This window comes from Centroberyx affinis, unplaced genomic scaffold (assembly GCF_046629955.1).
Source record: "Centroberyx affinis isolate AG114_WGS23_722 - 3 ecotype Tasmania unplaced genomic scaffold, CSIRO-AGI_Caff_v1 ptg000915l_1, whole genome shotgun sequence".
Lineage (NCBI taxonomy): Eukaryota > Metazoa > Chordata > Actinopteri > Beryciformes > Berycidae > Centroberyx > Centroberyx affinis.
In genome coordinates, this window is record NW_027279498.1 from 541,428 (window position 1) to 568,537 (window position 27,110).

At 42.0% G+C, this 27,110-nt stretch overlaps 5 protein-coding genes across 10 annotated transcripts; 1 reads left to right on the top strand and 4 right to left on the bottom strand.

Annotated features, from left to right (window-relative positions):
• Positions 1–280: 280 nt before the first annotated feature.
• On the bottom strand, positions 281–4,926 carry tmem39b (transmembrane protein 39B). The gene is made up of 9 exons (XM_071521726.1): positions 4,772–4,926; positions 3,849–4,050; positions 3,378–3,597; positions 3,015–3,098; positions 2,454–2,608; positions 1,683–2,016; positions 1,310–1,497; positions 944–1,064; positions 281–643 (listed from the first exon to the last, which is right to left on the bottom strand). Exons 2-9 carry the CDS (start codon positions 3,977–3,979, stop codon positions 410–412), a joined length of 1,467 nt encoding a protein of 488 aa, XP_071377827.1. The 5' UTR covers positions 3,980–4,050; positions 4,772–4,926; the 3' UTR covers positions 281–409.
• Positions 4,927–6,996: 2,070 nt separating this feature from the next.
• On the bottom strand, positions 6,997–12,900 carry khdrbs1a (KH domain containing, RNA binding, signal transduction associated 1a). Of its 4 annotated transcripts, XR_011695253.1 has the most exons (11): positions 12,498–12,900; positions 11,847–11,974; positions 11,198–11,314; positions 10,930–11,076; positions 10,644–10,771; positions 10,279–10,564; positions 10,043–10,119; positions 9,870–9,931; positions 9,468–9,642; positions 7,550–7,610; positions 6,997–7,310 (listed from the first exon to the last, which is right to left on the bottom strand). XR_011695253.1 is itself a non-coding variant. In XM_071521723.1 (9 exons), the coding sequence occupies exons 1-9, from the start codon at positions 12,658–12,660 to the stop codon at positions 9,533–9,535; spliced, it is 1,203 nt and encodes a 400-aa protein (XP_071377824.1). In that variant the 5' UTR covers positions 12,661–12,900; the 3' UTR covers positions 8,601–9,532. The 4 variants fall into 4 exon arrangements, 3 of the variants coding, with proteins under 3 accessions (XP_071377824.1, XP_071377823.1, XP_071377826.1); XM_071521723.1 differs by lacking the exons at positions 6,997–7,310; positions 7,550–7,610 and having other exon boundaries at positions 8,601–9,642; positions 10,279–10,549; XM_071521722.1 differs by lacking the exons at positions 6,997–7,310; positions 7,550–7,610 and having other exon boundaries at positions 8,601–9,642.
• A 1,985-nt stretch (positions 12,901–14,885) lies between these two features.
• Positions 14,886–19,103, bottom strand: zbtb8os (zinc finger and BTB domain containing 8 opposite strand). 3 transcript variants are annotated; one of them, XM_071521702.1, is made up of 7 exons: positions 18,945–19,103; positions 18,654–18,678; positions 18,438–18,559; positions 18,229–18,311; positions 17,685–17,737; positions 16,808–16,844; positions 14,886–16,522 (listed from the first exon to the last, which is right to left on the bottom strand). In XM_071521702.1, the coding sequence occupies exons 1-7, from the start codon at positions 19,024–19,026 to the stop codon at positions 16,436–16,438; spliced, it is 489 nt and encodes a 162-aa protein (XP_071377803.1). In that variant the 5' UTR covers positions 19,027–19,103; the 3' UTR covers positions 14,886–16,435. The 3 variants fall into 3 exon arrangements, with proteins under 3 accessions (XP_071377803.1, XP_071377804.1, XP_071377805.1); XM_071521703.1 differs by lacking the exon at positions 18,654–18,678 and having other exon boundaries at positions 18,941–19,103; XM_071521704.1 differs by lacking the exons at positions 16,808–16,844; positions 17,685–17,737.
• An 80-nt stretch (positions 19,104–19,183) lies between these two features.
• Positions 19,184–23,393, top strand: LOC139645835 (histone-binding protein RBBP4). The gene is made up of 11 exons (XM_071521688.1): positions 19,184–19,298; positions 19,801–19,948; positions 20,037–20,182; positions 20,905–21,078; positions 21,172–21,287; positions 21,376–21,536; positions 21,661–21,787; positions 21,908–21,985; positions 22,272–22,406; positions 22,521–22,631; positions 22,822–23,393. Exons 1-11 carry the CDS (start codon positions 19,283–19,285, stop codon positions 22,882–22,884), a joined length of 1,275 nt encoding a protein of 424 aa, XP_071377789.1. The 5' UTR covers positions 19,184–19,282; the 3' UTR covers positions 22,885–23,393.
• Positions 23,394–23,954: 561 nt separating this feature from the next.
• LOC139645872 (syncoilin-like) lies at positions 23,955–25,941 on the bottom strand. The gene is made up of 4 exons (XM_071521741.1): positions 25,393–25,941; positions 24,420–24,830; positions 24,183–24,307; positions 23,955–24,083 (listed from the first exon to the last, which is right to left on the bottom strand). Exons 1-4 carry the CDS (start codon positions 25,939–25,941, stop codon positions 24,038–24,040), a joined length of 1,131 nt encoding a protein of 376 aa, XP_071377842.1. The 3' UTR covers positions 23,955–24,037.
• Positions 25,942–27,110: the final 1,169 nt, after the last annotated feature.

Here is a 27,110-nt window from a genome sequence, read left to right on the forward strand (position 1 = left end):
AATATTCTAACTTCATTGCTGACTTTCCTCACAGTCAACTTATATTCAGCATTCAGTGTCACAAGGTAATGTACAAAGTGACAAAGTTCCTTATGATACCACGTCGCTGAGTTCATCTTGTCAACTGACAGGCAATGCATGATAACTCACTTATCTGCTGGGAAATAGGAGATAATGTTTGAGTTTTGAGACAGACAGGGCCTCTTGCGGTCAGGACAGAAAAATATTTTAAAACCACATAAAACAACAGGAAACATTTAAAGTCATACAAAAATATGTTTCTTTTTATTATGGCAGATCAGAACAAAAACCAACAGTGACACAAAATGCAGTTGTAGAAAAAATACAAAGCTCTCATGCATGTTTTTCTTGTTCCATGGTGAAGGTGACCGATAATAACTTATGTCTTTTAACTGACTTTCTGGTCAGAAGAGCTGTTTGAGTACGAGTATGCCTTCCCTAGGACTATTCTGTCTCTTAGAAGCTTGAAAAAGGCGTAGTAGTTGCTGAAGAGGATCAAAGCCAGGGATATCGTCTGATGCCACTTTTCCGAGCATATCAACGAGTAGAGCTGGTAGAATATCATGGCGCCCTCCAGAATGATGAGTATGTTCAATATTCGTAAAGGCTTGTTGAAGAAGAACTGGGGGAGGGAAAAAGACAGAGATGCACTGTCAGTGATCAAACAAAGTCTTCTCTGTAAATCGCTGCGTTTTAGGGTCGTGACAAATACTTGCTACAAAGAGGCCGTGTCAGCGCAGGCTCTCATTCCAACCACGCAGTAACACGTCTCATTTAATCAATCTTCAAGATACACTGATTAAATCAGGTCTGCTGCTTTGTGATTCAAATGAGAGTGCAGCGAGTGCACAAGCCCCCTGGAGTCATTTGCGGTTGCCAGCTCTCTTTTATAGGGCTCATAGGTTCAGCCGGTAATACTCACATAGAAGCGATAGTGCGACACATCTGAGGGGACCGCCACATTGTAGTGGCCCATGGCCTTGTAGACGTTCTTATTGTGTTTCACCAGGACACCCTGGGGCCACATGTACTCTTCTGTCCATCTATGCAAAGAAAGGGAGAAGAGGGAGGTGAGATTTTTACTCCAATCAGCCCAAATGGAGCTAAAACGGATAACTGCAAAGACATCCACTGTAACTATCTTTGTATGTCAACTCAGCAATTCCTCTACAGCTAAAAAGAGTGGGCTGGTGAGTCATTTCACCTGAGCTCAGTAATAAACATGCATCCCAAAGAGAGCGGCTTACAAGGCCAAACACAAACATCCCTCCACCGCAGCGGTACGTACATGTGCTGGAGGACATTGGAGCAGAGCGAGGGGTCGACTTTCTGCCAGCAGCCCAGGTGAGCCGCAGCCTTGTGGAGCAGGTCACAGTAGCGAGGCGGCAGCAAGTGCCTCATGAGGATGACGGAGGTACTGACCGACACCAGGATGAAGAGCTCACAAGACCAGCGTTTGTCCACGTACTGCGTACTCTGTGGGGCAGGGGAAGGGGAGAAAGACGTTAGAGATGTCAAAAGCAATTAACTGATTGAGATACCTGGCAAAAACAATGTTATGTCTGAAGGATTCCTCTGTTATTGTGCTGCATGACACCATACAGAGAGGCATCAAGATAGACATTAAGTCCTAAAACAAAACCGAAATGAGAGTTTCTCACCTTGACAAACCAGACAGGTACAAAGGCCACATAGTAGGCACTGAGCATGGAGCTGACCAGCACCTCCTTCATCCTCCAGTTGAAGTCCATCTTCAGGTACTCCACCTCCTTGCGGATGAGGTCCGGGGAGAGGCAGCAGGCGTGAGTGGGCATGGCTTGGACGCCGTACAGCTGGCTGGTGTGCTGCTTCCATGTCTCCTTCAGCACCGTCAGGTAGTCCCTGCCCCGGCCCACGCTGCCCACCTCCTTGGAGCCGATGCTGGCGATGGGCGAGAGCGGACCCGCCCGCCGGAAGTCACAGCTCAGCCGGAAGAAGGGGATGTACATTCCAAATCTGTGGGAGGGCAAGAGTAAGAGTTATTGATTTCTGGAATATCTCAGGTATAGTAGTCCTGTTGCACCATGGGTAGAACATGACAACATTGCCAGGGTAGGGGTTCAATTCCCACTGGGGCCAACCAACAATTGTTAGCACTTATGGACCTGTAAGGCACTTTGGATAAAAGCATCCAAACAGCATAGGTTATCAAGACTTCTAGGAAATGAAGAGTATACTATTGAAATTCGATATCCAGCTACATTAAGTGCATTCATATTTAATAAAGCAAATGTTACAAAGCAAGGCAGTGTTTCAATCGAGGGATTCCACTATAGTGCTGGAGAGACAACAAATACCAAACATAACAAGCAACATGGACAGCACCCTGGACTTTATGAGTGTGGCTGGTGTGAATGTGACTCCTTTGTTTTACATGGGACTCCTCTACTTACGGATAGCAGAGGAAGAGCAGGCTGAGGACAGAGTAGGTCCTGAAGAGGTATATGAGGGAGCGGCACAGGCTCCAGCCCGTCAGCGTTAGCACAGCAAACCGTGCCATCACTAAAAAGATGGAGTGAGGGAAGGACAGCTTCCCACTCTGTGATGCCTGCAGGGGAGAGAAGGAGGGAGACAGAGACAGAAGAGTGAATTACATGGACTCTACTATGCCAATACAGTTTGATTTACCATGGAAAGACAGAAACAACCAAAGCTGTGTGAGATAAACAGACAGAGGTTTACACACAAGACCCATTTCCTCTAATTTTCTACTACGTTCCAGTAACTGTGGGAGTTTAAATTTGGCTTTTATTTTGGACTCTTGAATGATGATATGCAGCATAACTGGACTTCAACTGCTTTATATTTGATTGCTTTGGGTGAGCAATAAGGCTAGAAGATAATGAATTTTCATTGTCTTTATTTTGATCAAGCCACCGTTGCTGAATGAGTGTAGGGGAAACACTGGCCATGCTAAAAAACACAAAAGAACAAGTGAAAAAAAGAACTCTTACCTCTTTAACAATTGCTGCAATTAACCTTCTTGCCAGTATGATGATTGTGAACACCAGCATATTATAATCAATAAGGTGAAAGTTCTGTAAAGAATAAAAATAAAATGCTTCAGCATCTTTGCAGCCCCCCACCCCCAACACCAATCAAACAGTGCTATCAAACACATCACCTACAATTGTTTTGCCAACATAAACACATTTTTTAATTTTTTTACAGCATGACATATACATATATAATCAAACCCCAACACAATAGCAATCCAGTAATCACAATCAAACAAGCCCACAGGCAAAACCATTAGCTAATGAGCTCAACATAAACAAACCTTCATAACCACAAAGATAATATCACTGAGTACTCACCAGCGATGTGTGTGAGGGCGGGTGTGAGGGGGGATACCACCACACGGTCTTGTAGATGTTGACATAGTGGACGAAGAGGGCAATGAGGTGGCAGAAGAACAGATGGAGCTCGAACAGCACGTTGCGGTCCACGGACAACTCCGGGATCTTACAGTGCTTCAGGGGAACCACCGTCTGGGCTGCCAGCGGGGGGCTGGAGATGCAGGTTCCTGAGCCATTCCTGCAGAGACAGCGCACTTTGAACCAGGGCTAATCATCTCACCTTATCATGTACGGCCCAAACTGACAGGCGGCAAAATAGAACAGTGTCTACTCTACTTGCCGTGGGGAGTGATTAAAATAACCCAACGCTATTCCATCGAATGCTCCAATCAGAGCTCCTCCTTACTGACTTCCAGGTTGCAATGTACATATCTTCACCCTCTCACAGTGACTGGTTAGGAGCAGTCAGTGTGTTGGAGCCCCACTTACCTTGTCCGTGATCGCACCCCTGTGACCGGGGAGCTGGTGGAGTGATTGCCATTGCTGACCGAGCCTGGCTCACTGCTCAGTGGAGATCTGCAGTAAGTGGTGCGGTTCGCCCCTCTCCTTCCACCAGCCATCGCAGACACACCCACGGCTACTCTCTCTCAGCTGTGTGTCTTGTTTGTGTTTTCCTTCCTTGTTCTCCTGCCTGTTTGCATCAAGAAAGGCCAGACACTCTGATTGGGAGGGTTGACCTCAGACATTTAACAACTGTGTGATAATGCTGATTGAGTAATAGGGTGTACATTTTTAAACCAATCTGTGATGTGTCAAGCAGAACAGTTCTCTGGCTCAGCACTGAACAACAATTAGCAATTAAATGATGTATTGGCCAATAATTGGATTAGATTAAGAGCTGATAATGAAAAGTGGTGCCCTGAGCCAAAACATGCAAAACATGCATCTTTCCAATCTTGGCAGGAATCTGCTGCAAATCAAAACATGTGCAAGGACAAATTGCTCAAATAGGACAATGTGATATAGGACAAACTGGCCTTTATCACATGCTCCCTCATAAATATTTAGCAGAAACAGCTAAACAAGTTTGTACTTGCTGCATCGCGCCCCTAAATATGGAATAAGTTTTGCGGAAGCAGACATTAGTAGCTAGCAAGCATGCTAGTTTCATCATTTGCTCACTTGCCAGGTCAAATATCTCTCTTGAGAGCCGTATATATTTGAGGCATGAGGCTGCAGACGAAAACAGCGTGTACCTACAATGAGCCACCGACCCCAATCTTTCCGCCAAGACAGGAAAATGCATGCTCGACAAAATACAAAAGACTGCGGCCTAGCTAACAGTAGCTCTGGCTAGCTAGCTTCCAATCCAACCAAACAGGCTAGACAACCACAAGAAATGTTGAGCTTACCGATGTCGGTGCGGATACTCTCTACCAGACGCTGCTGTGTAGCATACAGCACTAGTTTACACGCAATATATTTTCAGATTCTTCCTTGAAATAACAGCGTGTTTTTCATTGTAACAAACGAAGGTACTCATTGTTGATGTGAAACTAGCTGCCGCTGTTGGATAGGGGGCGCGGATATGTTTAGCCACATGTGGGAGGAGAGTCTTTTAAAGGGACAATCCGCAGATTTTCACAGTCAGAAAAGTGCAATCCCAACCCGGAAGCGAGGTTAAGAAGCCCCCTTTCCTTCACCTCGGACTCATGAAACATAACCAGACCATAAAAAGCAACTTGATGTTTTACAGTCACATAGTGATGATACAGGTGTGACTCGTCAACAAGAAATAAAACGATAACAACGTTAGCACCCATCCAGCTGCATTTCCTTCTTCAGCCTAAGTGCCAGAAAGTCACTGCTCACCTCCCAACTCTCCATAACCTAAGAAAATAAATGCCCACTTCAGCATGCAATCAGTTTTCTTTACCAGGATTTTAATAGTAATGCATTATAAAAAAAAAAAACAACACACACACACAATATGTGACAGAGGGCAAGATAAAGGGAATGTTGCATCAACAGGAAGAGACAGAAAACAAGAATTTTAGCAAATATGATTATTTGATGTTTCTCTAGCATGGGAAAGGAAATAATATGCATCACATACGCCTACAGATCATGGATGTATTAAACTACAGCTTATAGCTTACAGGATGTATTAAGCTACAGATAGACCTTTACCCTTCTCAGCATCCATGCCAGTCAGCTGTGTGTGTGTATGTGTGTGGACTATGTTGTTCTTTTAAATATGCCCTTACCAAAAATCACTATAATATTCCTATAGTTAAATGTCCGTGGTACTCAATGAATTTATGGTGACTTTATCATGCTTTGTGGAATTTTTCATGGCCTATGGTATCACTATAATGTTCCTCCAATATTATTATAGGAATTTAAGAGATTTCCTGTGATATTTGTATAGCCTAGTACCCTTCTATTTATTTTTCCAGGATTAATATAGCACTTATTTTGAAAAGGCGGTCATACAAACTCAGTTTCAAGAGAACTGTCCTCTTGATCCTAAACATGGAGGGGGGGGAACAACCTAAACCTACGTTACAAAATTATTGGATTTTTATAACAAACTCTGCTAAATGTAATCTGATACTCAAAATAGTGATCACAATTACTCAGGAATAAAAGAGATTTGGAAAGAAAGTGCTCTTAAATCAGGACACAAACAGACTCTGGTAAAGACATTGTCAAAATTATGTAAATTGGATTAAATTGTATCAGACCAATCAGTGTAATTTTTTAAAAACCATAACACCGTCAAACTGTGTCATCCGTCACAGTGTCAACATCGGACCAGTGGTGTGGGGTATCAGGTTTGAGTTCACAATTTTGACCTTTGATTACAGCGCCCCCGTTCGGCCAGTCAGTGTAACTGGAACACGGTGGGAAGATGCATCGAGCTGCAGATGCAGTTTTCTCACCACTGGATGTCAGAGTCGAGGTGAAGACGACTGCATAGTGCTGACAGGTTGGCTATTGTTTTCTACAGCAGTGGTTCTCTTGGTCCATGGAGAACCAGACTGCAGGCTTTCACTCCAACCAAAACAGCAGAGCGGCTCATTTCACTGAATACTCTGGTTGATGTGAATAAGTGAAATCAGCTGGTGTAGGGTTTGGTTGGAATGAAACCTGCATGTAGTTGAGAACCACTGGTCTACAATCATCTATGGTAAATCTCAAACTCCTATATAATCAAAATGCACTGGTCTTTTTGGTGAACCTCTTAATTCTCTCCTCACTCTACTGGTTGTCAGCTCATTGGTGCATATGAAGAGGATAACATTCAAATAAGTGACAACAGGATAACAGCAGGCAAATCAGTATGGCAAATACGAGGCAAGTGTGTCTATGCTAATGTGGGAAGAAAGTAACAACAGCCAAATAGATAAATGCCATGATTATTTCCTTTGGTAGTTAAAACTTCCAGTTCAAACACCAACAGGCTAAACTGCCAGGCTCTGTGCAACGTTTTGGCATTATCTGGCAGTAGTTGACGACAACAAATACCAAACCAAAGGGCATTTTAGTGAAATGTAAAGACAGAGGCCTCAGTTGTCTCTCAAATGACATATCGATATGCAACCATTTAAATACAAAAACTTTATTTTGTCATTTCATAAGAGGTAGTAAAAATTTTTTTTTTTTTTTAAAACAATTTATAAAAAGTCTTCAATCTAGCATAAAAAATATAAAACTTGACATTTGACAAAGGAGAAAATAGCTACAGATCAATGAGCAGTGTACATCCTCTTCAATTATTTATGCACTTTTACTGCCACAATGGCAATAGCGGAGCATTGCTAATTAGTGATGGAGCATGCTCAGTCTACATAATTTCTATCAATTTAACAGGTTTCAGAATCGGTGTGATACCCAGCAGCCACCAGTCTCAGAGACACTGCAAGCCCTTTGCCGTTTCCAGTGAACCTGTGAAGATGGAGGGTAGAATTTAACAGTCATGACTCAGCAGTACTCAAGCCTTCACTTCCTTTCTTCAACTGGAAAATAAACATTCATGCTCAGCAAATTATCCCTGGGAGGTTCTGAGACATTTTTGGATTAGTTGTCAATGCTCCTTCAAATGTTCCACACAAAGACAAAAAGTGCATTAGGTAAAACGACTGCTAATATTTAAAGAACAACACTGCCATTACTTCTCAACTGACCGTGAGGACTTGCAAGCTGGTGTTCAATGTCTCAACTTCTCCTAGACAACTCTGTGACAACCTAAGAGGAGAAAAACATATGAGACCTTGGACATGCAAGAGGCGACATGCACACAGTGGACAACACGCTCATGCAAGATTAACGTTACACTACTAAAGTATCATGCAACTCAAGCTGAAGGGTTTTTGTCGGCCAATATATATATTTTTTTTTTTTACGGTTTTAGTGCAATTGCAAATTTTCAGCATTCTACAGTCTATAACAAATTATCAAGATGGAAATTGATAACATAGTATTTGTGAGTGAAATAAATGGACCATTATTTTTATTAGAGCAAGAGTTGCATTACAACCATTTCTGATTGTTTTGTACGGCTAATTTTGCTCGGAAAAACTACTCATAGCAGATTTTGTACTTGAATGTACTTGAGTGTTTTTGATAACATGTTTTGGATGACTTGCATTACTTGATATTTTGTACAGAAAACAAAACAAATAATCTAACAAATGAGTGTTGGGGTTAGTTTTACCTTCTTGTGGCGATCTCTAGGCTTTTAGAATCCTCTCCTCTGCGATTTTTTTCTTTTATAAAAACCAGCCAGCATGACTTTGCATCAAAGTCAAGTAAGATCCCTGCAAGCTTGATTTGAAATACTGTTGAAATTCAGTTATTTCAAATGGCTGAAGATACATGGCTCTTGGAGCTTGAAGAGATATACTAACTAAAGGTTGATGACATAATACACGTTCAAGCACTATATCATTCTCAAATGTCAAACATGTATTTGGCAATACATTACCTCAAGGAATGATGGCTTTATTTTTTTGGAGGATGACATGACAAGTGTCATTTAGATAAGTTTTGAATACAGAGACGAAGAGGATGTGCTCATGGTCAAGATAGATAAAATTTTGATTTTTAAAATCAGGTTGATGTCGTGTATACATACAGTTGAATAGCTTATTCAGTATTGTTGAGAACCACCGAGGACCACTTTCACAAACTGAAGGCATTCCTCTGGCACAACAAAGGCAAAATACCATGTTTAGATCGATTAAAAAGAAACTAGAAACTTTATTGATACAACGCACTGCAGCAAAACATTTTGGGATATATTTAGTATCCTATTTAGCCAAGAGTACACAAGCATTATGCATTTTGGAGACGGCACGGCTTTAAGCACATACAGTTGTCCTAAGGTTATGTACAAAATATTGAGTTGGCTGCAGCTTTCCTTACAGACTGTAAGGATTGTTACTTAATCCTTCAATCTTCACAACAAATAGTGGATCATCAGTGATCATTTAGCAAGTAATACACGACAGATCAGAGTATACCAATTGCAAGGGTGGCGAAACTAGATGCATTTGTAGAAGTCAAATTAAATGGATTTGAAAGAGATTTTAGGAGATTATCTAAATTCAGTCAGACACGACTAGATTGGAATAATAGTATAAACAAAAATGTGATAAAGCATACTTCTGATTTTTGTTTTTTTAATCAAAACGGCTCAGTATTTGGATTTGCAACTAAATCTATTCTAGTTAGTGAAGTTACATTGAGGCATTACGGATAATTTTTGTCTAGTCATGAAGGACATTTGAAATGCAGCCTATGTGAGAAAGTTAATCGCCACAATTACATCTTGTTAAGAACAGCTAACTGAAATGATAACCATCAACAAATATCACTAAATATTATCACTCGTTTTCCTGCTAGGTTTATGTAACAAGGAGCTTAATTGTCAACTATGCAACCTAAACAAACATTAAATGGAAACAAATAAACAATGAAAATTCTTGCGTTCACGTATTTCTCTGGCACTCTACGATACATCCAACAAAATGTCTCGTTCAAGTTTAAAAAAAAGTCAACATAAAACAAACAAAAAAAGGGAACAAACGAGAGGGAAATTACTTTTGAAAAGTTAAGTGAGTTACAATCGGAGACAGTTGCCACGGCAACTCTCTACCAGAGGCCATTCAGTATCTTCCATATGGATGCTCTCTGTACGATCCCTTGGGCTGCCTGGTCGGGGGGGCTTTGCCTCCGGCCCCGCTGCTGGGCCACGCGCCCTCCCAGTCATCTTGAGCTGCAAGGACAGAAAGAAAAAAACACACATGCACAAAACACCTGTCAACTTCTGGATGCATTTAGTGAGAGGAGGTCTAATCTTTGCTCAAACATACTACACACAGGAGTCCCAAGTGAGGATTTAAGTGTCACATGGTTATGGGGCAAAGTCTGTAACTACATGACAGAAAAATGCTAATTTCTTGCATGCAGAAAACAACACAAAAGGCATCAATGCAATCTTACTGTAAGGTTCGTATGTTGCCTCCTGGGGCTCTCCGTGGCCGTAGTCGTAGTATTCAGTATCCCTGAGGAGAGAATGTCAAGGAAGTGTCAGGACAGTAGCCTCAAATTTAGATTTAGACATAAGAAACAGGCAGACCCAGTCACCAAATAAAGTCAATAGATTGTTGACTTACGCGGGTGCAGGTTGTTGACTGTAATAACTATCATAGCCCTCGTAGCTTGGCTCTGCATAGGATTCTTCATATGGAGGCTAGAAGTGGGGGGGGGGGGGGGGAATCATTAACCAGTGTCACTTCACAGCTACTATGATGAAAGGAACCAGGATAACAACTGCCAGAAATCTTTTTCACTACTTGTCATTAGGAGGCAAATGATGTGAACTGAGGAAACAGACAGCTAAGCAACTTACATATTCGTCATAGGGCTCAGCTTTGGGCTGTGACGTGGGGGGGGGAGGGAGCTGATGTTGCTGGTGGGAAAGGGCCGAGGCAGGGAGCATCCTTGGTGCCCCTGCGGAGGGGGGTCTAGAGCGGGGAGCTGCACCTCCTCTGGAAGGCGCAGTAGGTGGTCCGCCCCTACCGGATGGTGCTCCTCTAGGGGCGCCGCCCCTGCCTAGTCCTCCCCGTGGAGCTCCACCGCGCGGTGCTCCGCGAGGGGCCCCACGTGGCATTCCTCGTCCCCTGTGGAACATTAGCCTTGTTTCAAAATATGATCCACATTAAGACAATTAAATTAGCAATAGAAGAGACTAGAGAACAAGTTAGAAGGACCCACCTGGGTCCTGCAGCATTGTGCGGTCCGCCTCTGCCCCTGCCTGGGGGACCACCCCGCCCCCTGCCTGAACCATCCTGAGCTCCATTCAGGAAGTGGGGATCCATGTACTGGTCCTGCTCACCAGGCTCCTACAGACCACACAAAAATTGTGTATTAGGCCTGGGATTCACCAGGAGAGGCCAGGGCAGAAACTGCTTGGATATCTCAAATGGTGCAAAGAGTGTGTGTGTGTGTGTGTTACAGAGTCTGTAACACACACTGTAAAGAGGTTCTTCTGCACACATACCGGGATAAGGAACTTCTTGACCTCCTCCATGGCATGAGCCATGCGCAGGTAGGCCTCTGGTATGGGCGCTGTCACCTCAATGAACACATGCAGCTCCATGGACAGATGAGCATATTTAGCCTCACCTCCCTTCCTCAGCTCTTCCTCCTGAGGAAGACATCAAATGTAAACACCATCAAATAAACAACTGTGCCCTATGTTGAAATAGCATTGGCTAACATAAATTCATTTGAAGACTGCAGCCAGAGAAACTTTATTCCACTTTTACCTTATTCTTGTCCCTCATGGAACCTTTTCCAAGAACTGAGATCTTGGCGCCAGTCTCTTCCTGCAGTCTCTTGATTGTGTTGCCCTGAGGTCCCAGAATCTTACCAACAAAGTTGACCTGTGAACAAAATATAAAACAGTGAAAAAAACTTAATTGCATTACACCTATCTCATATCGCTATTTGAAAGGAGAGACTACAGGTACAGGCAGATGTCGAGCTGGGCCATAGTCTGCTCCAGCACTGAGAAACCAGGTTAGGACAGGTAACATTGCAGTTCATTTCTTGACTCCAGGGTGGTTGCGACGGTCACGCTTTTCCTCCTCAACTGCATTTAGACGACTACACACTTATTCATGCAGAAAAAAAGCTTAGTGGGACACTGAAGTGAACTGAACTAAAACTGGGGCAGCACAGAGGGCGCTTCAATGAAAGACGGAGAATGGGTTTAACATGCCTAGTGCTAAAGCAAGTGAAACGCCTCGGCTCCATTCGCTCTGTACAACCCAGCAGGCTCAGCTGTGGTATGATATGGTGTCTTTCGCGTCTGACAGAAGCAGAAATAACCTACAACTATGAAACTATCCATAAACAGCATTTGAGCCAGGTAGCCCACGGTATGGCTGAACTCCGGGCAGACAGAAGACTCACCCTTGGGTACTGCTTGGTAGGAATGAGGACTCGCTCTTTGAGTTTGAGGTTCCTGGTAGCAAACAGGTCCAGATATGTTTCTTTCTCTGCTTCTTTCTTGACCTCGCCTTTCTGAATCCTTTCGATCTCTGCAGACAGGAGAAACGTTTTTTCAGGCATGTGGCATACACAAATCCAACGACCAGCTCTGCACACACAAATCACTTGCACTTCTTCAGACAGATAACGTTATATAATGTTAGAAGAAACGAGTCTGAATCTGTGATGGACATTTAATTAACTACAATTTTCAAAAGGTGGATGCAGTATCATAAACAAACCATAACGTTTGAATATTCAATATACTGTGCTTTCCTCTGAGCTGAAATTAGGTTAACAACCGCGGTGATGAAAAACAAATATCCACTATTGCTACGAGTTTTGCATACAAAACGCAGAAGAAAAAAAATAACGAAGAGGTGACACATACTGGAATAACTGATCAAATCCACCGATAGCCACGTGTATACCGGAGGCTCCGGCACCATTGTTCGGGCCTTTTTTCCAGCGACTGTCTGGGCCCGCAAAAGCCTAGGCCGCACGCGCTACTACCGTTAGCTAGTCTGTGTTAGCCATGCTATTGTCCAACAAGCTAGCAAGCAATCACAATACCTGCAGAAATGAGTTTCATGGCGTGTGTGAACGACGAATCCAGGCTGTCTTTTTCTGCCAGGAGCTCGGGGAGATATTTGCTGTCTTCCATTTTGATTTTCTTTTGTGCTGGGCTTGACTCTAAGGCTGACTCAGACTTGTTCTTAGCATTCGTATTGCTCATGATGCACTCGCTCCGTCAGGTTAACGTTAGCCGTTAGCTCGCTTCCTCCCGGGCGAAACTGCAGCTAACTAGAAAGGTAGATAGTTTACCGAATGTGGTAAAGTAAATAATTCAGTTGAAAAATCCTCCGGTATCTTTTTCGTTGCACCTCGTTTCGCGCTCTAGATTTGCCTCAGTGGACAAAGGGAGGATGGCGCAGCTGCTTGTGTGAGAGTCGCCAGCTTCCACTAAGTGGCTAATGGCTTCACTGGTAGGAGGAAGAGACGCAAGAGTAGACAGTGACGTCACCGCAAGTCGGAATTGAGAGCACCAATCATGTGCATAGATAATAAGATGGAGGTGTCGTAAAAATGCACTAAGCTGACTGCATTCTGCACTTCAGGGTTTACAGTCTGACTGAATGGCAACAATGCTTTATGGATATGACTTAATATGCATTCCACCAGCCATTCAAATAGCTGAATTTAATTTTAAAAGTACATTCAATAAAAACATCGAAGAAACAGAAACCTAGAATTTCAGCAATATGTTAAAATGTAGAGCAGATTTACTGGCGGCATACTGCCTCCTAGCGGCTGAATTTATCACAGCAACAACTGGTTTAGTTAATTATATTGTATAAGCCGCACTGTATTATTGACCTGCTACTGTGTAACGAATTCATATATTTTGTTGTGAAATCATTTTGTGTTTCATTTGTAACATATTTGAAAAGGAATTGCATTTATGCTGTCTGACATGTATACTTATTTATTGTTTCTACTCAGCACCATACAGTGGATATTCCCGACTGTCAGTCCCAGCTTCACAGTTTGACAGCAATAAAGGAACAGTTATGAAACATTTTTCTTTACTTTCTTGCCTTTTCATCTTTCCCTAAACAGCATTAGCGTTCAGTAAGGTTTCATTACTCCCAGTGGAAATGCTACTGTAACAGCTTCCAGTGTCTTTATAACTATTTAAAACTTTGTTTCTTTCTTTGTTCCCTCTTCTTTTCTACTTCATCACATCACACCATTCACATCTGCTCACCTCTTTGACTTGATTTTTTTCCCTAAAGTCAGAGCAGAGTGCTCAAATGCTCGTTAAACTTGACAGCAGTGTACATAAACTACCTGCTTGCAAACACATTTTAAGAAAATGTACTTTGTCTATTTACTATTAAAACACCCTTACCAGTTTATTGCTGTGTGCCCAGATCATGGTGAACACTTTGTCTTCAGGTTTATCCAGTTCCTCCCATTGTATTAAAAAAAAAATCCACTTGTACTTGTCGAAACCATCAAATGATCCATTTACGTTTTTCCTTTTCTTCTCTATAAGATGATTTGCTATGATTTTGTATTGGCTGTCTTCAGCAAAAAAGCAAGCACATGTTTCTTTCTGAATCCGAACCTGACAAAAGAACATTGAAACATCATTTAATCCAGACAGGTCCCATCCTGGGTGGAGCAACAAGAGGAGCCTGAGCCTCTGCTGTGTAACCTGAAGAACTAGAGTAGCCAGCTGCTGTCAGTCCCGACACTTTACATGAACGTACAGTGAATACCTACAGTGTCTAAACTGTTGTGATTGTTATTGTTTTCTCATGAATGGTCTCTCTGGGAAACCATTTTTTCTTGTGTGCCATTTCCACTTATAATACTCTGAGGTATTCATTCATGTAGAACAGCTGTGAGTATAGTTGTCTGTCAGGATAGCTTGGTTTCAATCACTGGGAAAAAAAAAAACCTACAAGCTCAGATATGAACTCCCTCTATTCTCTGGTACACAAAAGTGTTTTGTAAAATGTGCTCATCTTATGTTTGATGTCTCACTGTGCAGGATTTACTGTGATCGTGCTTGTCGAGTCCCATTGTTCTGCTCTGGCTGCTTTGGAGGTGCCCACTGCAGCTGGGATAGTGGATGTGGTTGACCCCCCTGGTCTGGTGATCACAGCTTCTACTGTGGCTACGACCAGTTATATGGGACCAGGGATATCCTTCATGAATCTTTCCAGTGAGAGCAAAACACTTGTTACAACACTCACTTTAATTGAACCTCACTGATAAAAGTGTCTATGCTTTTCTTCCTATTCTAATCTGAGCAAAGACAAAGCATTCGATCAGGTCACTCCAACACTATCTGTGAAAGTGAAGGATTGCAACAAGGCCGGCCATGCATTGTGCACTTAAGCTTTAAAAACATACAGAAAAATAAAAAATGATACAAAATATACTCTTTATTTGGCAAAAAAAAGTCACAAAAATCATTGACCCTCTGTTCATGAAAACTCCAATTCAAGTAATTAGCAACAACTGCTGCAATCAACCCAATCATAAAGAACACATGAACCAGATGCTGAACATTTCTGAAATTATATTTAGTGCTGAATTATAGAGGTATTTGAATAGTGAAATGGAAGAAACAAAGCATGCAAACTTGCTCACTAAATACTTGATGTGAAATCAGTAGTCAGTGTCTCTTAAACACACAGTTAAGACTGTCTGCACCGTGACAAACCAAGACAGTGTACAATATGGTACATTTCCAAAATGGGAAACCTGTAATTTATCTTGTATATCTGTTTGCTTTGGTATTCAGCCAAGTATTGTAAAAGAAAATCCCCCATTATTTAGTTATGTCGACTCATATGAAGCATTCTTCCTTTTAAGATTATATTCTCGAATTACGATCCTTTGTAATGGTCTACACCATGTAGTCTGCACTGTAACTCTAGCTGCGCTACTTTTAAAAACAGCAGCAGAAATCACAGAACGTGAATACTTCATGTCTGGGTGTCAAGATGATCATTGTGTTTTGAAGACCAGCCATAGTGTTTTTTCCACGTAATTGTCTGGTTAGAGATTGGAAAGAATAGAATAGAAAAGAACAGTCCAAGCACTCTCTGTGATTATGAGACTTATATGTATAGCCTTGTGTATTGCTATCACAGAAGCAGGTTCAAAGACATTCCAGTATATCAGTATATCACCCTATGTAATGTCTTGCTATACTGTATACACCACTGCAGTGTACTGGAAATAAACTCCAGATGCAATTTTTTTTTATATTTCAGGTCATTTTTGTAAAGCATCAAATCAAAATTTCAAACAAAATCAGTTTGCATATTCTAGATTTTAAGATCATGTCATGGATGATTGTTGATGATAGTGTTTGCGATGTCATTTCTAAAAGTCAAAGTTCAAAAGTGGGGGGGGGGGAAATTGGATTTGAGAGCAACCATTTAATCAATCCCACACAAAATAAACATAATTTGAATTGACTGATTATTTACAACGAATAATGGATAAAGCATCAACAGAATTTGATGTTGTGTTAAATAAAATGTAATTTCAAACAGATTTCGGTAAAGCATTTCAAATAAAACTGAGTGTGTTAAAAATGTAATTTAAAATAAGTTTAAAATAGTTTTTCAATTCAATGATGACTCTCAGAAAGGAGTTTTAGAATTACAGCTGGATGTAAATAATATTGCTGGATGGCTCATTAATATTGAAAGTTTTGTGATTTCTGAAATAATGTCAGACTTAGGTATTAATACCAACTTCATCTCACCCATCTGAAAGCTTTGAGACTCTTCCCGCCTCCATGATCACAAGGACAGTTTGGAGTTCCTCTTAGAAAACAGTTCAACACACAAGTAAAAAAACCCAGATTATAGAAGTTCATAGTCAGTGCCTTCGATCAAACGACCACCTGAAGATCCAAGATGGCCGCTTTTGTAGTCCAGTTCCATTGCGTCCCCCGGTGTGATCTGCCACTGATGTTATCCTCAAATATCGACAATGACAAATATCTCTGGTTTTTCTTTATCGTGGATCTGCATTGCAGAGTATGTGATGGCTTTCACCTCGGTTCCCTGGAACGACGACACAGTACATAACACTTAAAAAAAAAAAGTACTAGTCACTGGCTTTCTGTATCTTTCATTATTCATGTCATTCTGTACTTTTATTCCATACTTATGCTGTATAAGTATGGAATAAAAGTACAGAATGACACTTTTATTTTCAAGAGTGATAAAAAGACTCATTCTTCCAATATTCCCTATGTTACATTAACAGGCTTTCACCATGGTGTTAATAACAATGGTGTTGGTCTTGTTGGTGTAATAAAATAAGACACATTTCCTCCACTGGCTTACCTGTGGATGCTTGGCCAGTCTGAATTCTTCACCCCACCTTTAATAAACAAGAGAGAAATGAAGAGAGCAGCCACAGGAAAACAAGTCAGATAGGCAGGATAACAAAAGGTGCTTTGTCTCTCTCAGGTATAGGAGAGTATCCAAAAATCAACCCACCTACAACTCTACAGTCTATAATCGATGTGAATGAATAGAAAGCTCAAGAGATTTCTTGATAAATAAACACTACACTCTGAACCTGGACAGTATCTTAACATGAATCAAGGCTGATCTCTCAGGGAAAATCTGATTAGTCAAGACTATCTCATCATTTAGATTAGGCAGACAGCAGTGTAAGCCTACAGCTAAAACCCTTTATATTGCTCTGTATTGCTTTGGATTTATGTGCCCAATAGTCACAATAAAACCTCTACTGACTTCACCCAATCAGCTGATGTGTGGGATGCCACTGGCATGAATAGAAAAAAAATAGAGGAGAGAAGGAGGCAGGTTGGTGCCCAGGTTATAGTGTTACTGTCATTACTGTCTCCAGTAGATTGTGGTGAAGTTTAGAATCATCGAATATTCTTCTATTAGACCCGAACCCCTCCTCAAAAGAAATATGTAGCCAGATAAGAAAATATATCAACCTATTTCTTAAAACACGGCTGTCATACACATTTGGTCCTCCAAAATGTTATGGCCCAACAAAGGACTTCTGGTTTATAGTATTTTCTGTATTTGGCATATTTTACTTTTGTCAAGCAACTCAGTTTAATCTCAGACTGGGGTGTAATTTTTGAGATAACATACTGTAGGTTTTCAACATATGGCCATCCTGCCAAAACATTTGGACAATGACCCAACAACATGATGGTTAATTGTAGAACAAACGTACCCAATGGAACGGATCCTGAAGCGCACCCTGTCGATGTGCAACACTTTGACCTCCTGGAGGATGGAAAGAACATTTAGCCGTCATGAAAATGGCATAAGACGATTATACAATAGTCTGCCCATCATACAAGAATGAAAGAGATTTTTTAAGCAAACAATGCACTGTGGTATAAGTTATGATTTAACAAATAACTATAGTATGTGTTATGACATGTTGACACAAGTTGTTCATTCATTCAGTGTTTCCTCTGTATTCATTTAGTTAGAGCAAGGAAATTACCATCACTGCCAGAGAAAATGTGAAATTAAAATTAGTATTGTAATTTATTCTTACTATTGTCTAAAACTACAATAAGTGTAGTCCAAATGGTTTAGAAGGAATGATTTTATTATGATTAAAAAACACTTTTAGCACTACAACCTCAACTTTAAACATAGACCCAAACAGTGACAGACAGGGACAAAGCTAGAATTAGCTCCCCAAGCACCACAGCTGCACAAGATAACAGAGGAAACACTGCATTCATGTCCTCTTACACACCTACCCTGGGCACGAAGAAAAGATCTGCACTAAACTTGAATAACCAATCATCTAGGAAGTGAAAAAGAAGAGATTCCATGTCTTCACCTATTCGGGAGACACAGGGAGGAAAAACATGGACAGAGTTTAGTTTATCTAAACTGATAACAGTAATGACTGCTGTATGTGTTAAAGAGATAGATCCTCTCCTCCGTACTGCAGACTGGATCTCACCCTCTGACTCCACATCCACAGTGTCAGTAGGCTCCACCGTCTCTGTGTCCGTCATGTAGCCAAACATGCCCATGGCACACTGCTCAAACGCCTCCTCCAGAGAGTTTCCCCACGAGTGGATCCTTGGAAGAGAGAGCAGACGTGTGACCATGATGACAACTGAACAGCAGACAAACACGAGATCTGACAGTAAGTTTATGTGATACATGTACTCACTGTACATCTGCTGTGTGATCCAGATCTGAAAAGGTCAAACACAAGGCGTGCGATTAGACAGGGTAACTGGCTTGTACTAACCAGAACTACTGGATAGAAATTATACTGATTTCAAAGTATAAGTATTAGCCGATATATTATTTAACTTTTAACTTAGGTAAATAGATGAATTAATGAAGAGTTCAAGCCACGCTGAGTTGCCAGGACTGTTTTAACAACAAAACATCATAGTGAAGTAAGAGAGGAAAGGAAAATGCTAAGCTACATTTTATCATAATAAGTTAGACTCACACTCGTATTTCTTGTTGATTGGCGGGTATTTTGCCTTGACTGCTTCCTGCTCCTCTGTCAGGTCCAGTTGACGGTCATCCATTGCAGATATGACGCTTTTTAGTTTTATACAAGACGAACAAACCTGATCTTTCACAGCAATGTTGCGACAACATGTAAGGAGATTCAGGAAGTAGTTGTGTTTTGCGGTGACAACTTCCTGTCGGTTTCAGCGAACGGTGATTGGCTAATCGCGTTCTACGGAGTTGGCGCCATAGCAAGCCTCCGCACTGTCTCCTCAGAGCGTTGTCTGTAAAATATTTCCTCTACTCCAGTATTAGCTGTTCAGCTACATCGCCATGGCTGATAAAGAAGGTAATGGCGTTCACTTGTCTGAATTAGACAGCTAAATGTGTGTGTGTGTTTTGACAGGAATTATAAACAGACTCAGGTTAGACCGGTGGTTCTTGGCGCGCCGGCCAGCATCACCGTTCATTGTTACAAACTAACCGGCTAGCTGTTAGCTGAGTAGCTAGCTTGAGTTAATAGCCTATAATACCTCCATGGTTAGCTAAGTTACTAATGCACATGTTACGGTTGTGCAGTCTGGGTGCAGCTGCATATGGGATACGTCAAAGCTTAGCGTCTGCTTACATACTAGTTAAGACTGCAGTATTTAAGTAAACACTACCCAGCTTGCTAGCGTGTCACCCAAATAAAGTCTGGGTGCTAACTTCACAACAAGGACCAGGCTTGGCTGGCTAGGGAGTGCTCCAGCATTCCCTGTTCAGTCTAGATATTTGCTGCATGACTTACCTTTGATTATTATGATCCTAACACTCTTTTGTGTTGTTTTTGGCAAATGTTAACTGTGCAGCCGCATTTGATGATGCTGTGGAGGAGAGGGTGATTAATGAAGAGTACAAGATCTGGAAGAAGAACACCCCCTTCCTGTATGACCTGGTGATGACCCACGCCCTGGAGTGGCCCAGCCTCACCGCCCAGTGGCTGCCCGATGTCTCCAGGTGAGCAACTACCTGCTGCACCTGTGACAGCATTCACACACACCAAAATAGGTAATAATAAATAATAATGTTTCCTCCCTCTTCGCAGACCGGAGGGAAAAGACTACAGCGTGCACAGGCTGGTTCTTGGGACACACACTTCTGACGAACAGAATCACCTTGTGATCGCAAGTGTCCAGCTTCCAAATGATGATGCCCAGTTTGATGCGTCGCACTATGACAGTGAGAAAGGAGGTGAGAAGAGATCTGTGCAGAGGGAGCCTTGCTGATTGTTTAAAACTTTAGCATAAATTGTGCCCTAGCCTCTTCTTACTGAGAATAGATGGGTGAATGCATGAGGGGGCAAGTAGGTTGTCACAAGATTATAAAGCGTAATATTATGACAACTAGAATACACTATGCCAGGTGACAAGGCAGAGCCACCAAAAATCAAAAAAACACACATTGACATCACCTTCATCATCACCACCAATACCAACACAGTTGTCACCATCACAACTAATTAACAAATTAACATTGCCACAACATCATTATTACCATTAACATGATGTAGACTGACTGCAGAGAGTCCACATATCAGCTAGTGCAAAAAGCATTTGTGGAGTGCTTTACTAAGAAAATAAATTTGATCATTTCTGAGTATTGAAAAGTTTGACAATTGCACATAAAGTTCTGTAAACCTATGGAAAAAGACTATTCCGTCTTAATTCACATAGACACATTTTATGTGAGATTTGTTATTGTGAAGAAAAATAATCTTCAGCTTTAGAGTGATATGGGCTAGGTGACAGTCACATATCCATATATCCCAGCTCATGGCGTTTTAATAGAAAAGATGTGTTGGAGCCTTGACTGGTAATATGAGCCGCACACTTAACAGAATAGCACTACTTGCTTGACATCTGGCCAAGTCCTCTGTAACAGTGATTTTATTTTTCTGTTATAACTTGTTTCAGAGTTCGGAGGCTTTGGATCTGTGAGTGGTAAGATAGAGATCGAGATCAAGATCAACCACGAGGGAGAAGTGAACCGAGCCCGCTACATGCCCCAGAACCCTTGCATCATCGCCACCAAGACCCCCACCAGCGACGTGCTGGTCTTTGATTACACAAAGCACCCCTCCAAACCAGGTGGGATTACAGTTAAAACACATTTTTAATTGACTTTTTAGCCTATAACAAGCGCCATTTTTGCATTATTTTATAATTATTTTAATATTTTAGACCCCTCTGGAGAGTGTACCCCAGACCTGCGCCTGAGAGGCCACCAGAAGGAAGGCTACGGCCTCTCCTGGAACCCAAACCTTAGTGGCTGCCTCCTCAGTGCTTCTGATGACCATGTGAGTGTCCCATCACAGAATACCTGGCTTTCGGTATCTAGCATTGTTTCCCTTCCTTTCTCACTAAAGTTCCTCTTTTCATTTACAGACTATCTGCCTGTGGGACATCAGCACAGTGCCCAAGGAGGGTAAGATTGTGGACGCCAAGACCATCTTCACTGGCCACACGGCTGTGGTGGAGGACGTCTCCTGGCACCTGCTGCACGAATCGCTCTTTGGATCTGTGGCCGACGACCAGAAACTCATGATGTAAGCAACTCTCGTTTGACAACAGAATTCTCTAACCTCGGAGATGACTCATGAGAAAACAGAGTCGTCGTTCTTTTCTAACATTCTTTTCACACAACGGTGCCTTTGTCTGTTCGGGGAACAGCTGGGACACACGGTCCAACAACACCTCCAAGCCCAGCCATGCGGTGGACGCCCACACCGCCGAAGTCAACTGCCTGTCCTTCAATCCCTACAGCGAGTTCATCCTGGCCACTGGCTCTGCGGACAAGGTGGGTCTGGTCCCTGTAGCGCGTTACTTTCTAATGATGCAGGATTTATTCTTAGTTTTCTCTACATTCGTATAGTGGCTCGAATCAGTGGAAGCTAACTCCTCTGTGTTTTGTTTTTAGACTGTGGCTCTTTGGGACCTGAGGAACCTGAAGCTGAAGCTGCACTCCTTTGAGTCTCACAAAGACGAGATCTTCCAGGTAAGAAGTAGGTGTAGGGTTAGGTAGGTTAGGTTGATACCAGTATCAACAAATTCAATTGTTAAATTAAGTGTTATATAGTTTGTCGTAGGTTTATTCTTCGGTTGGTCTGGAGATATGTTAAACTTGTTTATAATGATTATGATTAAGATTATGCATTTTAGGTTTTGTATGTTATGATGTTTCTTCAGCACTTTGTATCTTTGTTTGAAAAGGGCATTAGAAATATTACTTTTGGTCAATTTTGCGCCCGGTTCTGGAACTGATGCCTTTCTCTTCCCAACAGGTTCAGTGGTCTCCCCATAACGAAACCATCCTGGCCTCCAGTGGCACAGATAGGCGGCTCAACGTCTGGGACCTCAGTAAAATCGGAGAGGAACAGTCCCCAGAAGATGCTGAGGATGGCCCTCCTGAGTTGCTGGTGAGTTGTCACAGATGACGGAAGAACACTTGAAGAGTGCGTGACTGCGTGTGTTTTTTAAGGTGAATCCAAGGTGCTGTTGTGATCCCAGTTGCTCTCTCTCTCTGTCTCTAGTTCATCCACGGAGGACACACAGCTAAGATCTCAGACTTCTCCTGGAACCCCAACGAGCCGTGGGTCATTTGCTCTGTGTCAGAAGACAACATCATGCAAGTCTGGCAGATGGTAAGAGCCTAGTTTGCCATACTGTGGTGGGAGTGCCAGAGGTTCATTTAATTATGTGGATGCACATGATGTTTGTAAAAGCTGAGTAAAGATGAAACACATCATAGTATGCTTTTCATGTTAAAATGCACTCAATATGACATTGAATCCCAATTATGGCGTAAAATATTTCCAAATTGTTTCTTTGCAGGCTGAAAATATCTACAATGACGAGGACCCAGAAGGCGCTGCAGATTCAGAGGTCCAGGCGTGAGTGGGCCACCCTGCAAGTCTCTTCCTTTGACCTTGTTATCAAAAATGGATCCATTTTTCAATGCTGGACACATAAGCAGTAATGTCTTTTTAAAATACATTTTGGGCAGCAGTGTTTTTGTAGAAAAATGAAAGAAAAAGACATGCTGCGTTGTCATCATGGTGTGTTTCATGTATTTATAAAAGGACTGTATTGGTCAGATTTTAGGTCTTTAAGTTTTGGAAACACCCATTGCTCAGTGTTTGTTTGACAGAAACGAGCATCACAGACCTGCCGATCATCGTCCATTTTTACATTTTGATGGTTTTGCTTCTTTCATCTTTATGAATTGGTTGGTGATATTAAAAAATGTACATAGGTTTTCATTTTATTTGCCTGATCTCCATAGTATGAATTTTCCAAACTGTGTAGTGTCCCTGTATGTGTTTTGTCTCTGCGTTCTTTCTCTTTTTCTGTGCTGCATCTGATTCCTCATGTACTTTGTAAGTGTATTCATAATAAAATTATATTTACAGTAGATACGTTTGCTTTGTTTCTTGGCACAGCAAGTCAGATGTTATGCTTGTACACAACACTAAGTTCCTATACAATATGATTTGATAAAATGTTAAATAAGCTTTTCTGATATAGAATCTGAGTACCATGTTGAAATCATGTTGTGTATTGTGAAGATGTTTGTAAATAGACATTTTTGTATATGATAAATACACATTCAATGACATTAGAGCTGCAACGATTAATCGATTAGTTGTCAACTATTAAAGTAATCGACAACTATTTTGATAATCGATTAATCGGTTTGAGTAATTTTTTAAGAAAAATAAGTCAAAATTCTCTGATTCCAGCTTCTTAAATGTGAATATTTTCTGGTTTCTTTACTCCTCTATGATGGTAAACTGAATATCTTTGGGTTGTGGACAAAACAAGACATTTGAGGACGTCATCTTGGGCTTTGGGAAACACTGATCGACATCTTTCACCATTTTCTGACATTTTATAGACCAAACAACTAATCGATTAATCGAGAAAATAATCGACAGATTAATCGACAATGAAAATAATCGTTAAATAGTCGTTGCAGCCCTACATGACATACTTTGGTCTGGCAATGTAGATATCCCAGTCAAGGATATCCACTGACAAGTAGAGAAAATTATGCATCCGCTTCTGCAGTGGTCTCACTGGATTCATCACAGCCTCTATAAGAAAAAGGCATTTTGTGGTTAATATTTTCTATACTGATATCAGCAATATATACAGTATTAAGTCAAAACAGTGAGAGAATCATAAGAGCCTACCTGAGAAAGTCCAGCTCTCTTAAAAGGCCATCCTTAAGTTCCTCCAAATCTTTCTTTGATTTTCTTTGAATCTGAAACTCCATGTTCAGCTCTCTCAGGCTCTCCTCAAGTGTCTCCACAGTCTCCTGAGGTAGAGTGAGGAAGCATCTTTGGAGGTTTGCTCAATATTATCACTTATTCATCCTTGAAGTCTGATGTGTCCTACTTGGACCAATACCCCAACTCTAGTCACTGTACCTTATGCTGTGTGATGCTCTCCTCCCCCTCCTGCTCCATCAGGGCGATTCTCTCCTCCAGACAGGCTTTCTGCAGGACCAGCCTCTGGATGTCCTGTCTCAGTGGCCCCAGGCGGGCCCTCAGGTCCTGACCCAGCTCCCTGCTCTTTCTCAAGGCCTCCTCCCCAGCCTGCCTTCTCCTCAACAAGGCCATGAGCCGAGGCTCGTACCAGCCCTCCAGTGCCCTCATGCTGCCGCTGAGCCGCCGCTGCAGACTGAGAGAGGCCCGGCGGCAGTGGCTGACATCGCTCATGGCCCTGGGCCGGCAGGGCTTACTGGCCCGGTCCCTCAGGGTGTTGAGCTGGTTCTGCTGGGCCTCCTGCAGCTGGGACAACTCCTGGGTCAGACTCTGGATATGGGCCTTGAGCTCCTCCTATGGGCAGAGGTGAGAATGACAAAAACATGTACAAAGCTATGAACAAGATTAGTGTTTTTTGTCATTTTTGCAGATGGTTTTGTCTCTTACTGTGCCATCAATCTCATTACTACCATGAAAAACGGGTTACTGCCTTAAGCCTCCTACATGTTCATAAAGGGAGAAGATGATTGTTGATCATGATATCATGATGTTGAGAATGACTGACGACGATGATAATGACTTACGCTGCATGCCTGAAATTCTGCTTTGACACCTTGCATTGCTGTCTATCTGTTCTTTGTTGTGGTTGTTTATCATGTATTATGTAATGTTAGGGTTGGGATGAATGCTTGCTACAAAACCAGTTGCCCACTTGGAACAAATAAAGTTGAAACTTGAACTTGAACGCCAACCACAACAAAACTAAAAACAAAATATCCATCAACCTAGATCATAGATATCAAATAATTATACCACTCAAATGGCAGAACAAAACCCTTTGGAATGATCTGCCCTACCACAGTAAATAAATCAAGGTGAGACGTTAACATACTGCATTGTAACAAGTGGATCCTACCTGTGTGACAGCAGACTGAGCCACCTCATACTCCTGCGCAGCTAGTGCCACCTGGCTCTCAATGCAGTCTCTAGCAGTGGCAAACAGCTTCCTCTTCACCTGCTGCACATCCTCATGCACAGCAATGTAATCCAGCTGCACCAGAGTGAGCAGCCTCCGCGCCTCCCCAAGCTTCCCTCTCAGGTGCTGCACCACTCGCAGCATGGGCTGCTGCAGCTGAAGAAGCTCTTGTATGAGCTCGTCCCTCTGCCTCTCCAGACGGGACACTCGCTGGATATGCTGGTCGAAAAGCTGCCCCAAGCTGTCCATGTCTGCCTGGTCCACTTGTTTACACCTCTCTAAGGGATGGATTGTTCCAGCAATGGGGCTTTGACCCAGGCACCCAGTGTCACATGTGCTTTCACAGTCAGTTATCTCTGTCTCAGAGTCAATATGGCTGTTCTCAGGATCAATTATATCCTCAACACATCTAAATTCAGCGTATGAGACCTCTGCAGATGCCGTGCCAGTCCCATCCTGGGAATCCTCCACAGATCTATGAGTGTCCATCACCAGCCAAGAGGCAAACTAAGAGTAATAAGAGAGATAAACTGAGAAAATTATAGTTGATCAGTATTGATGACCCAGATCCAGAACAATGTAACATAAATGTAATCACTTTTAATTTCTGATGATGTGGCTGCAAAGCATACAAGGACAAGCCAAAGACCACTCACCTGGAAAAGCTTCAGCTCATAGTAAAAGACTCATGTATGCCTTTCAGTATCAACTCATAACAATTCATATTTCTACTCACTTTGTAGACGACAATCCAGACGGATGGCAGCCCCAGCAGCTATGGAAGCGGTTTGCTTTTAGCTTAGGACCGCTCTGCTGTGCGCCTGTCTCCAGGAAAACACAGATACACTTTGTGTTTATTAATAACACATGGGAGGCAGGAGGGAAACACTATCTCTGAGGGAGACTCTCTCATACCCCCACATGACACTGTGTCAGACGCTGGGGCAGACTGGCCTACATGTTCTGGATGCGTTGGCTGACACATGTCTGGATCAGCCTGGGTGCCAGTGCCAGAGAGGGCTTGGATATATTTAGACAGCTTTATGGCCTGTGTTTTACGCACATCTAACAAGGTATGCACATCACGGCTGCAAGCTGTCAGACAAAGCGGATTTATTTGACTTTTAACATTACTCATCTTGATACATTCTATCAGACACATTTTGCCTCGGATTACAAGCATAGATGGCTCTGTAGCAGGACTGTGTAAACTCTCCCATTAATAGTTTTATGCAATATTGGCCTCAACTATCCCTAAAGTTTGTTTGTGTGGTACATGTAGTTGTATGGAAATTGTTTTGGATACTGCACTGAAGAGTCTTTAATGTTAATACAACCATATGATATGCAATGAGGAATTTCATGAATGAGAGATTTTACAACTGATAAGGCCTATTTTGTCTCTGGCATACCAATATGCCATTTGGTGTTATGTGTGTTCATCCAAAGTGCCTTTAGGATAACATGACTGCATCACCTGTAACTGTGGCAATGTTAGTGCAATTCTCACCCATATCCACACAGCAAGCAAATACATTACACATATACTCCAGAATATACTATGATTCAAAATATACAAAAAATGGCCAAACATGTTGCTGTATGTGCAGATGACATTCATTCAAAATATATTTTGGAAATACATTTTCTTATACTTT